The following is a 13,120-nucleotide window of genomic DNA, read 5'->3' on the forward strand; positions in this document are numbered from 1 at the left end:
GGACATTGGTTTTCCAGTGACTAATCAGAGGCGGGGAAAGACGCTGCACAAGGTCAACTTCTACAGATTGTGACTAAAAGAAAGCTATTACTCACGAAATAGCACAAGATCAACTTTGACAAAGATCATAAAAAGCAGCCTGATTAATATTGGCATCACCCTCTTCGATCAGACAAAACCGAAAAAACAAACACTGACAAAACACAATGAACTCACAGGGTGAAATTCTCCTCCAAGTAGCAGCGGTTCCTCAGTAGCCCCGCCCACAGCTGCACGCCAATGATGCCGAATATGAAGAAGACGAAGAAGCAAAGCAGCAACACATTGCCCAGCATGGGGAGAGTATCTAGCAGCAAGTTCACCAGGATGCGCATACCTGTGTAATTTAAAATGTCAAAAAGATTATCAAAGGTTTAAACTATTGATTAAAAAAGGCATTTACTATTTGCAAATGACTTCTAGAAATTGCATGTATAAACTAATCAATTGCTCTTTGGAATTTGTTTTGAAGAAAGTAGGATTTATGTCTAGATTATGTTGTCTGTAATTGATTTTCAGTCCAGGAGGTGTTTTCTTGTCTTGCCACTGACACTAGGCATTGGCATTTGGCATGTGGCATTTGCATTGTTCAAGTATTAAAGATTTGTGTCATCAATCTCAATATTTTCCAATTTAACCAAAACTGAAATAAAACAAGGTTTTAAGCCACAAAACTGACTTAAAGCTAAATTCTAAAACTACAAAAATTATTTTGTATCAATTTGCTGATTAGACACCATGGACACACAGAAAACAGAGAGAAAGCCACATTGGAGAATACTAGGAGACAAATTAGTTATGTTAAACAAAAATAGATTAGGAGCTTCAGAAATTAGAATATCACAAACACAACCACACACAATCACATTTACTAACTACAGTCCACCCCATGAACAAAGAAGCATAATTAGGCTACATGAGATCTCATTCATGATTAGATGAAACCTAATTGCAGAAATACAAGCGAGTCCCCTGTCGTATAATGATGACCTCATCCCCCGTGGATGGGCCCACCCTGCAGTGATGACATATTGAGATAGTGATTAGCAGAACATAATGACAGCTGATTGGACTAATAAAAGCGAGAGGTGATACCGACTGATGAGATCACAGCAACCCCATCCTGACACCTGAGAGGTGTGTGTGCTCTGATGTTACTGTAAGCGTGGCTGAATGTGTGTATATCTCTACTTATCTGATGTATGTTTGCATTTGTGATTTTGAGTCATACTGAGATTTGTGAACAACAACGTAACAATGTGTCATAAAACACAACAGTTCATTTAAACTAAGAGACTGAATGACAGGAGAGAAGCTGAGAGAGTGACAGATGATGAGGAAGAGAGTGTGAGGGTAATTATGAAGATTTACACACAAGCAGACAATATTTATAGAAATACAAAACACCTGTAGTTCACACTGAGCAAATGCAAAATCATGCAAAACACAAAAGCTGGCAGTTAAACAAAATATGATAAACCTTAAAAAGCTCTCTCTTATCACACTCTTTTGAATTTTACTAAATCTTGAGTAGTAACTAAATGTCATTAGGAGCATTAGCTGAAATGTGGAGGCTCATTTATGAATTCAGCATTCAGTGTGTATCTTATGTAGAATGAATTGATGGTTAATAGTTTGAAAGTCATTTCTGATGAAACTACAATTTGCATCATTTGCTAAACTCTTGCTCTATTTTATGGATCCAAGTTGATTGTAGAGATGTGTCATGGACAGAATTCCATGACATTATTGTGTGCATCTAATCTTTCTTGGAGAAATTATCAAATACAAATTGTGGAATTTTAGGAAGTTTTATTTCAAGCATCCAGAAGAAAGATTTTTTTCTCTAGGTGAGCGTGCTCCTGCTAGCTCCACTACATAAATTGTCTCGTCAACTGGTATTAAATGGAGAGCAGTGGAGTTGTTGGTGTGTATGTGTCTTATGGTGGCAGCTGGAGGCGAGTCTAAATGTGTTTGTTCCCTAGGGTCCTTGTCATTAGGCCACTGTTCCATAAGACCTAATTGGGTGAAGAGAGGTAGAGATGGATAAAGGGAGAGTTGGGGAGAATGAGAATGAGACGGCGCCTGGGGGTGTGCCAAAATAAGAAAGGCAAAATAAAGAATAATAGAAAGCCAAAAATATTAAAAGAAGAAAAGCAAAGAAAAAGTAAGCCAAAAACAATATGGTATCACACAGATCAGTCTTCTTCTCAGCCTTTTCTGAGTTGCCTCATTTTTCCTCATTCTCTCCATCTCCACCTGACTCCATCTCCCACCTGGTGACTGTACCAGTTTGCCAGCTCCTGCTGTTCGCAGATAAAGATGGATGCCTCCCTATGCACCACAGTAAAAAACACATTTACAGCTACATTCCTGTGCTACTCACTAAAGACCAGGGCCGTCCTCTTTTCTCACTCCTCTTTTTTAGTGTTTGTTGTCTTTCCCACTCCCTCTATCTCACACCAATTTCATCATAAGGTCTAGTCTAACACATCAGCGGGCTCTCGCGCACAAATCACACAGGCTATTATCTGCCATTTTTTGGAGGGTTACAAATTGAGGTGTGCGAGGGGTCAGAATGTGCCCATGCTCCCTGTGTATCTGGGGGCAAAGCAGTGGTCCAACAAAACAAGCAACAAATAGCTTTATCCTTATTCTTCCTCACCTATACTCGTGTCATAGATAGAGGATGGAATCAGGCTACCACACAAGCATCACATGTAGCTTAGTGATAACAATGTTAGCAATGCCAGCATGCAGACATTACGCAAACACAGACAACTAAAAATGCATTATACAAGCAAAATAAAGTATGAGTAGGCACATGCACACATATCTTAAATAAAAGCACATATGCATGCATCTTCTGCATCCACTCTGCATATGGTAAAAAAAATTACAGTATGTATGTGGACATTTAGGCTATGATTTATAACATTTTCCAGAAAAGCAGATTTGTTTACAATCTGTACACGTCCTTGAAATACTCTACACACAGTACTGCGCACAATATCTACTAATCACTAATGTCTCCACCTGAGAGGTCCTTCGGAATGTGTGAAAAGTGGAAATCAGTTCTGCACAGGACACTTTTTCAGGTAATTACTCTAAATGCGAAGAATCAGCCATGATTGGGCGCTTATGAGGTAGGCACAAATTGTAAAATTTTTCCAAAGATAAAGGAACTGCTGTAATTTTTGTGCACATATCTTAATTTTAAGTGTTGCTGAAGCTCTGTGGACAATATGAAAAACGTTATTCACTTCATGCTCTGAGACATTTTAGGCTCTGTTGCACACATAACATGCTAGATGTACCCACAAATTATCAATAATGTTTACGGTAAGTCAGAAAAGGGTCATCCCAAAAGCTTTAGCTTGTGTGTCTTGGAGGTGTTCATGTTGAAGTTTGAATTTTGCTTTGGATTTCTGTGATATTGTAGAAGCCATTGTCCTTCCAATTTCAGATTCTTGACTGATTGTATGACATTTGGATTCAGCATTTGTTGACATTTAGTGGAATCCATTCCTCCCCCTATCTATACACTGTTTTCTGTGCCACTTGCTGCCAAACATCCCAAAGAATAATAAATCCACCCACATGCATACCAGTTGGCTAAGGATTCCTTTTATCACATGCGGCTCGTTTTTTGTCTCCAAACACAGCTTTGGAGATTTAGGCCAAACAGCTTAAGGTCACAGGTAAGGGTTTTTCTGATGGAAGACCCTCTTTGTGTAAACAGTGCTATTCAGTCAATCGGTGTCCTAGATCTTTCCCACAGCTCCTCTGTGAGGGCTTTGTTTTGGCTCTAGCCACAGTGGACATGCACTTTTATCTGAGACTTCTTAGTCTTCCAGAATTTTTCTTGGGTTCTACAGTTCCCCTTAACTGCTTTCTTAATGTAATTTCTTAATGACACTTTGGACAAAGGAAATTTCAAGGTTAAAGAGCTTTGGTACTTTCGTATAGCCTTCGTCCTTTCCAGGCATCAATTACCTTCACAGTCTTCAGCTGACAATTCCTGATGACATCTCTTGACCTGCCTTACAAGTTCTAACAAGTCAATTAAGGCTTAGTTAATAAAGTCCTGAGTATTGTACAGTAAAATTGGAAGCCAAACTTTTCCACACGGTAGAGAAGGGCAATTTTATAATGGCTTTTTGAAATGGACCTTAATAATTGCTCTGCAGTTCTTCTCAAATGCATCTATGAGGGCATTTCTGTCTCATTCCACTGTATTGTACCATTATGCCAAATCATCTAAGCAAAAAGCATAACGTTTCTTTCTTTTTTTATATAATTACGAGACATTTTCAATAGTAAATGAATAACTTAATAATTCTGTTATTAAATCAACAATAAGTAGGAATTCGTATTTGGTTAAGTGAGATTTACTTTCACACAACAGTCACAGTTGGAGTCTGTGCCGTTTTATTTATTGTCCTATTGAAAGGAACACTAGCAGTGAATATGTATTTCCACATTTCTAAACCTGCTGTCAGAACGAGCTTTAAGGAAACCAATTTTTGTATTACAAATTTGTAACTTCATTAACTAAAATAAGAATTAGCAAATAATTAATAATCACTTAAATGCTTGAACTTTGAGATGAGACCAGTCTAAACACAGCTTGGGTGGGCTAACTGGTGCTTAAAATGATTAAGAGCTGGCTGTTGTCATAGCAGAGCAAAGAAATCAATAGGAGTTCGAATGTTTGGTCAAGAACTGAGTTTTGTATTACAGAAATAGCTTTTTGGTCACGGAATGATCAGTGAAGCAGCAGTAATGGATGGTTTGTAAATCTAATAAAGCTTTGACTGAACATTTTGTGTGATTTAGCATAAGAGCATTTAGAATGTTTAATGATCCCCATGGGGAACAGGTGGCATTAAGATGCACAAAAAAGCTGGAGAAAGAATACATATACATGTATTTTCATGCAGATGAATTTGTATTATAATTATTTTGACAAATGTGCATAGACACAAAGACAAACTACAAGCACAAACACACACATAATTTGCTACATAATACTATGCAAGCATAATTACAGATTTGATTTGTAGCCACAAACATACACACACACACAAAATTTTTTTTTTAATTTTCTCACTTGGCACTCTATTGATGGCTTTGAGTGGCCGAAGGACCCGCACTGTCCGAATGGCTGACAAGTTGATATTCTGCAAATCCAGAGAGTACTCTACCATCCTGCATAAACAAAAAAGACAAAAAGTGATTACCATGGCTCCACCTGGATGAGAGCATTAAGCTCTTGATTCAATTTCACAGTTTTTTTTTTTTTTGCATGGTTTAACCTTTCCTCTTCAAGAGCTAAACACACCTCAACACCATGAAAAATGTACTGCCCTGCAGTGTTACCTCTGGAGAAAGTGGAGTGGGGACAAAGTGACAAAGCATTAAAAGAAAAGAATAACAGAAGAGATAGGTGAAAAGAGAGCGGCAAAAAAAAAAATGAGGGACTTATTCTTTACTTAGTGCTGCCTGCAGGATGTTGTGGCTCAGTCAGAGCCTGGCATCTGTTAGCAAGTCATTTCCAGAGCATGGCTAAGCTGTTTGTGCCCCCGAACCCAAACCACTTTCACAAGAGAACGGCTGCAGTTTGCCAGGTGTGTACGAGAGTGTAAAAGCAGGGTGTGAAAATTTGAGCGTACCATATGCATTCTGATTATCTAAATAAGGACAGTTCAAGTTAGTGAGTGAGTTTTACGGTATATGTGTAATAAACCCCATTAATACCACTGTGTGTATGCATATATGTCCAAGCGGTTTACATTGTGTAATAGCTGCTAAGTGTGTTCGTACAAGTGTGTGCATAAAATTGATGAGCCCAGGGCTTCAACAGCATCGGGACAGCATGATACCAACAGCAGCACCACCACAAACTAATACAACCCAAAGCACATCCACAGGGTTTGTCAAAACAAGCCAAGCTCACTGTCTCTCACACAGATAAACTTATGGACCATGTCATTTACAATAATGTGATACTTTATTGATCCCGCAGGGAAACTGTTTCCATTTGCACTTCACCAGAGCAGAGAGTCATCAAGAGGGTAGCACACCATTTCACATTTGAGTGGGATTACTTGCAGCAATAGGGGTTTGATTTGCTGTACAGTTTTTCTAAACATTAACAATGTATTCATCTAGTAGTGAAATCGTTAGAGCTACAGTATGCAACTTAAGTTAGTGCAAGAGATCCGCTTTGCTCTGTGCAGACCTCACTCTCCATACTCTGCTTTGCCGCTATAAACTACTAGGCTCCATCACACTTTGCCAAGATAGTTTTCATTATTATGTTACAATAGTTATGAAAACTCTAACTAAACAAACAGAATGAACTGAAATTATCAGTTGTTTAGAATTGAGAGACTAGTTCAAAAACTTAGAAGCCAACATCTCTGCACTGCTGGCACTGGTGTTCAGTAACTCTGGGTCACAAGAGGTTTAAAGAGCACCTCTTCTAAAAAGTTATGTCTTTAAATACCCATAAATAAACACATTTGTGGGTGCGCTCAATCACGCTTCGATGTCAAATGCTCTTCTGTCCTTACTCTCCCACATTTTAAAAGAAATTCATGTGTAGAGGCACACTGTAGGCCAATTGTCTCTTCCTGGTGTAGACAAAAGTTAAGAAACGCTACACAGCAACTTGATGAAAATGTCACAGTAATAGAGAAGAGAATAACAGGTGTTCTGGGGCCAGGCTTTTCTGGCTGGGTGTAGTGTTATTATTACCCACCTCACACATAACAGTATCTGTGCTAGCTCTAATGATTTCACGTGGGCTTCTCTGAGACTGAACGGAAGGATAAAATGTCAAAAAGGAAGTTGTGAAACAATAAAAAAATAAACGTTCCCCTCTCAGCGAGCTCAAAAGGCACAAACACTTGATGTTTTTAATGTTGCTAGATATATAGGGAAAGTGATAAACCTGAAAGATGACACCTACAAAAGCCTTAGCAGTTCCACAGATTAGCCCAGACACGTTTTTATTAGTTGTCCAATTGAATCTCGAGGACAGAAAGGGCAGCATATAAAATGAAACAGAAAACACAAGATCACAGACGTGTCTGAATGGAACCAGGACTCCTATAAATGAAGTCTGTATATAACTAATCTCCAAATATGAATACGATTTGTGGGGAATGTAAATGCAATGCAATTACATTTTCTGTTTACAATAAGGAGGATGTGTTGACAATGGACATAAATGTCAAATTGCAAGTACTTGATACTGAACATATTAAACAACAACACAAACAACATACTTTATACAGCCAAAATATCAGATCTTGCAGTACAACATCAAGTGTAGCTATGTTGGTATAAAATGCTTAGTATATGCAAACATCAGTCCTTCTTTCTCAGTGGGACAAAGTCTTTTATTATTTCCTTGACTTGGTACATTTTGTAAAGGCATGCATCAAAAAAAATATGGAAGACAAGACTGACTTTCTGTAAAAAGGGTCAAGCTTCATCCCTAGATAACAAACCTCAGCAGATGCACTCTAATACACATACTGTGATTTTTTTCCAATATTACTGCAGATATCAGCCAGGCTAGACAAAATAAGTCTCAGTGTAGTGGATTAAAGCTAAAATAAAATCTGCAGCATACAAAATATGACAAAAATCTGTGGCAGGGTGATGGAGCAAAAGCATGAAACCCCCTACAGACTGTCTGGGTGAAAGGCTGTTCTATAAGGGGTCTGAAGGGGGAAAATGTTCATCCAAGCAATAAAAAAGAAAGACAGTGGGACGAGAAGGGTAAGAGAGCAAGCCATTGCCTTGGGGTAACAGACATGAAGCTTACAGCAGACTGTCGGCTGTGATTTGGCCTGGCAAGGCTGGCACTGCCCTCTGCAATTAGCCTAGACACTAATCTAATGGATGCAGCTAAGAGAAAAACTAAGATCAAGGCATTCACATAAATGCATGTACAAACAGAGATGCACATGTACACAGATTAAACAAACTCAAAAGGAACAAAGTGACAAATCTGTAATGTGTGTGGGTAACTTGGCGCCACACACACGCACACACACACACACACACACACACACACACACACACACACACACACACACACACACTACGAGCATCCACTAGGGATAAACTGATTCCGCTCAAATGAAGATAAATGTTCCTCCACCTTCCCTGGTAAGTCTGTAGCTCTACCTTTCTTTGTTTGCTATTATACCAGCCACTCCTCCAATCCATCTTCTTTCTCTCTCTTTTCCCCCTCTCTCTCTCTCTCTCTCTCTCTCTCTCACTCTCTCACTCACTCACTCACTCACACACACACACTTGCTTTATCACCCATGTCTGAGCCTCTCATTTCCTTTCATTCACGACAGGTGTTGGAGCAGGTGTGTTTGCTTTTGTTTTTGTACAAATGCATGCATCTAGAGTGTGTGTGTGTGTGTGTCTGTTTCCTGTGGTAACAGCTAGTGTCATGGACACTTTGCAAGAACACGTTACACTTACGCAACACAATACAATCAAAAGTACTGGAACGACAAGGCCAATTAATTTGTGTTTGCTGTACTAAAAAGACATTTGTATATAGGATATATATGAGCTTTTATTTCCTAATATTTACTTTTAAATATATTAAACATAGAACAAAGCACCATTGCATCAGATCACATACCCTATAGAAAGTAGTTATGTCTCCGATAAGGCATCACTACAGCTTTATTCAACTAAGAATATTCTTCATGGGTGTGCTTTGGTACTGTTTTGACTTCAACTTGGCATAACAATATATAAAAATGCAAAGTTGCATGTAAAAAAATTATTTTCCGTGCCATTTGGAAATTATTGTTTTAACAATTTCAGGTTTAGTGTCATTTGATAAACATTTGGATGAAAAGACATAGACTTTAACTGGATAAACTTTACTGAAATAGTGGCATAGTTCCCTCAGCTTAGTTCCCTCAGCTTTTTACCTTTAGATGTTCACATTGATGCATTAGAAACAAACTAGGAGTTACATGGTCACACAGATTTGAAGGTTACTCATTCATGTGACACCTGTCATTGGTGACCTGTCATACTGCAACATAAGTGCTACACTGACATTCTGAAAGTTAGCGTGAAAACATCTTGGAGTGACCGAAATTCATGTTGCATTTAACAACAATTGACAGGTTTATCAACCTTAGTATGGCTTAGAAAATCAATAAGCTAATTGTCAGATACACTGCAAGGAGTAGTCAGGACAGGTTCAGAGTAATAGTGTCAGTGTGCAACATTCAGAGCAATCAAGTTCCAGATTTCCTAAAGACCCACTATAGGCACTGTATTAGTGCATCTAATAGTCTTAAAGAGGCCTTGAATTAAAAATGACATGCTGCTAAAGCACTTCCCCCATATAAATCTGTTCTAAACGACATTACATAAAAATTATACCAGAAGTAGAATCGATGCTGACATTATGATAAAGATTACCACTTACCCAGTCATGACGATAAAGAAGTCCAGCCTGTTCCAGGTGTCTCCCAGGTAACAGCGGCGGCCGAAGATCCCAAGTGCCACCATCTTTACAACCATCTCCAATGCAAAGAAGATGTATATAAATGCATCAAAAGCCTACAAGAAAAGAGAGGAAGATTAAGTTTAGAAAAATTCAAAGCACGTTCTCTCTCACATGCTTAGGAAATTAGTATCCAATTAGCTCAATATGGGGTCGAAGCTCCTTCTTCTTTCTCAATTTCTATCTAATTGAGGAGTACTCCTCCTCTCAGGCGTGGACAAATTACCTGTATTTAAAAAAATACAGCATGTAGCATCACAAAAAAAGACAAATAAATAAATGACACTGTGTGCCATCTCTTAAGCTCGAAGAGATTTTTGTTTGGTCTGAAGTGGAACATATCCAGACACCTCAAAACAATACATGGCCTTAATTTTTTCCCCTTTCAATGACCACTTTAACATCCAACATCAACTGTGGCAGATTCACACTCTTTAGCAAAATCCTCCTAAAACACACAATACCTGTCAAATTAATTATTTTCTAACTGCCCTTTGAAATACCACATACTATAAGCTAATATGAGATGTTGAACACTCATGTGCTCTCATTGTGTTTGTGTGTGCTCTCTAGTAGAGACAATAAAAGTACTGAGCCAAATCTTCTGTCAACATTTGTACAGCTTTTAAAAGCCAAAATGTCTCAGTGCGGTCTGCAAAGATGCAACTGTTCCAATATAACAGCACACAGAAAACACATGATGCTTAATGAGAAGCAGCCCATACTACAATATAAGAATCACTATAGAAGAAGGTAGCAGTGAGAGGAGACTGGAGAGTGAGATAGAAAGATGAGCCCATATCCTCGCTATGTATTGCTTGCATTACCATGTTCAGATCACTAGATAAAGCTCATATTGTGTTTACAGAACAAAAACTCTTTCCCAGTGCTTTGCTCTAGGCTACATAACTGTGTTTCCTGCATTTTACATATTCCTACAACATATAACTGAAGCTGCTACCTCTTGCCACAGAGAATTCCAGGGCATTAAAATACAAATAAGCTGAGGCTGCATGACTGCTCACTAGTAGGTCACTGGGGATAAGTTAGTTTTTGATTGTTTCAAAACTGTAATCCATCCCTCTTAATTTTAATATCAATTGAACAACCGCACGTAAACTGCTACTCTTCCAAAAACAGAAGTACTCTGTTGCTGCTGTTTAATGTCAAAGCTACAGTGGGAGGCTTGAAAAGGGCCTGATTTGCTGACCAAGTCTGAAATAAAGAGTTGGAACTTTTTTCTGAAAGAATTCTCACACATCTAAATTGTTTCTTAAAGTTCTACAAAGAAGGTAATAGTTGAAGCCAGCTGGAAGTCTCAATGCAACATTAAACTTTTAGACTAATAAATAAAATCAAACACAATCTTCAGTTGGCAGGCTGAAGAAAGATATTTCGCTGAAAATATAAATACTGTACTAAGATTGTTAAAGTTTTTGAACATCACAAGGTCTTTCCAGGTGAATGCTGTTGCAGACACAGTGGGTATGTCATGTATTCAACAAATCAGGTGGCAGTTTCACACCTTTTGGGGTTTCAAGTAGAAGTTACGTGAAAAACTACAAACTTAACCCACAGCAGACTACAGAAAATAAATAAATAAATAAATAATGATACATGCTCCATTTGAGAAGGAGCAACATCCACCCAGTTTTTTTTTCCTCATTTAGTTCTGTTGGACAATTTCTAAATTTTGTTTTCACTGTACCTATAGACCACAGTAAATAAGATCAATTGTGTATGAATTTTATTTTGAATTATTCATATGCAGCACTGAAGAAAGTATGGGATGTTCTGTCCGAGTTTGAAATAGTAAAAAATATAAATAAATAAATAAAATAGGACAGACTTTTCTACTTATGATTTATAGGGATCTAAATCTCTGTAGTAAATACAGAGGTAGGATGGTGTAACTCACATGTGGGTGTGTGAACACAACTATAAATAATTTGTTTTTTTGCTCTTATCTCAGTATGGCTTTGTGTATACACACAAATACGTGTCTCATCCCTGCTCACTCATTCACGCAAATGTACCACAAGCTACACTTCAAATGTATTCCCTATACTGAGCTGGTAGCATGCAAAGGGAAAGATGAGAAGATCAGGCTCACATACTGGTTAAATGATGTTTTGATAAATAATGCAGCCTGCATGCTTCACGTGTAATATTACATTGGCTGCAACAGTCAGATCTCTGTTGCGCTCTGCTCTGAGTGAAAGGGGAATGAATTCATCATAGTTATTTGTCACTGCCACCAGCTTCCTTTTTCAGTCAGCCTATCAGGTTTCATCGTCAACATGATTTGTAAAGAGATTGACGCTGTCTTGTGATGGGCCCTTTCATGATTTGAAATAGAAGCTGGTATGGAAGCTACTTCATAAGCTGTCATTGTGCAGCTTATTTAGCAGGAGGGGAGGGTGGTAAGTAGATCATCGGGACCATAATGGTACCATTCACGATAAAACAATCTACTGAGTGTGTGCTCTACTTTATTTTGGAAGGAGTGACTTGAGTGAGATTTATCAGTGTATAAAACCACAAGGACCTAAGGGGCAAATTTCACACTCTGTGGGACAGGCAAAGAAATGATGAAGTCAGTGCTGTGAACATATAAAGTTCATTTAAAAAGGTTGAACAGGTGCTGATCTGAAGGTATAATGAGCCCTGTCCAAGTCTACTTAAGGCAAATAACTTACCAAATTTGAGAAGAAATCAGGAGGGGGTTACATATCATTTTCACAGCACTGTAGCACCACAAATCTGCAAAGAACTGACTAGAGCTTTATATTTGACCTCCTACTTTTCAGTGCAGGAACTGACTGGGTTTATTTGAAAAGTTATTTTTAATGCCAGTGTCATACAATCAGGTGATCTCAGAACTGAACTGTATTTTTTTATATTGACCATTGACCCTGTGGCTCTCCATTCTCCTGCCCCACACCACTCCTGTTGTCTGGTCAAGTTCTCTGCCTCATTAAGAATCCCAAATTAACCCATGCAAACAGATATCTCGACTTATCTTGAGGCAATCTAGATCATTATGTGAGATTTGTGAGAAACACACGTGATGAAGGATGAGGAAACACGTGTGTAGGATGGGAGAATTGGAACGCACAGAAAGATAAAGATTGTAAAAGATGAGGTACTGCATGAAGAGAGATAGTAAAGCAAGATGTGTTGCACAGTTTTAAAACATAAGCAATCAAAATGTATGTGCAGCAAAAAGAAAATTCAACAAGATAAACCAATTACAGTGTAGTCTGTGGGGATTTATTGGAACTTATAATGTACTGTAATGTGCTGTATGCAAGTGAGATATGGTAATAAAACTGGTCAACACAACAATGGCACAAACAAACAACAAAAACCTCACACAAATGACTGTAGACAGATTTTTAATGTCAGTGGACATTAGAACTGAAATTAGGGCTGCTGAATAATAAAAAAAAGTTTTGCAATCTGATACAAATACATACTGAGTCCTCAGTCAGTTGGCAAATTAGACAGTAACAC

At 38.2% G+C, this 13,120-nt stretch overlaps 1 protein-coding gene across 7 annotated transcripts in view; it reads right to left on the minus strand.

Annotated features, from left to right (window-relative positions):
- Nucleotides 1-13,120, minus strand: part of LOC137099670 (voltage-dependent T-type calcium channel subunit alpha-1I-like) — a 130,421-nt gene that overhangs the window by 50,826 nt on the left and 66,475 nt on the right. For all 7 annotated transcript variants that reach the window (XM_067476807.1, XM_067476803.1, XM_067476805.1 and 4 more), the window contains exons 4-6: nucleotides 9,527-9,660; nucleotides 5,153-5,250; nucleotides 217-376 (exon numbers count right to left, since the gene is read on the minus strand). In XM_067476807.1, the coding sequence (XP_067332908.1) occupies nucleotides 217-376; nucleotides 5,153-5,250; nucleotides 9,527-9,660 (392 nt within the window). The remainder of the gene's footprint in view (nucleotides 1-216; nucleotides 377-5,152; nucleotides 5,251-9,526; nucleotides 9,661-13,120) is intronic.

This window comes from Channa argus, chromosome 15 (assembly GCF_033026475.1).
Source record: "Channa argus isolate prfri chromosome 15, Channa argus male v1.0, whole genome shotgun sequence".
Taxonomy (NCBI): domain Eukaryota; kingdom Metazoa; phylum Chordata; class Actinopteri; order Anabantiformes; family Channidae; genus Channa; species Channa argus.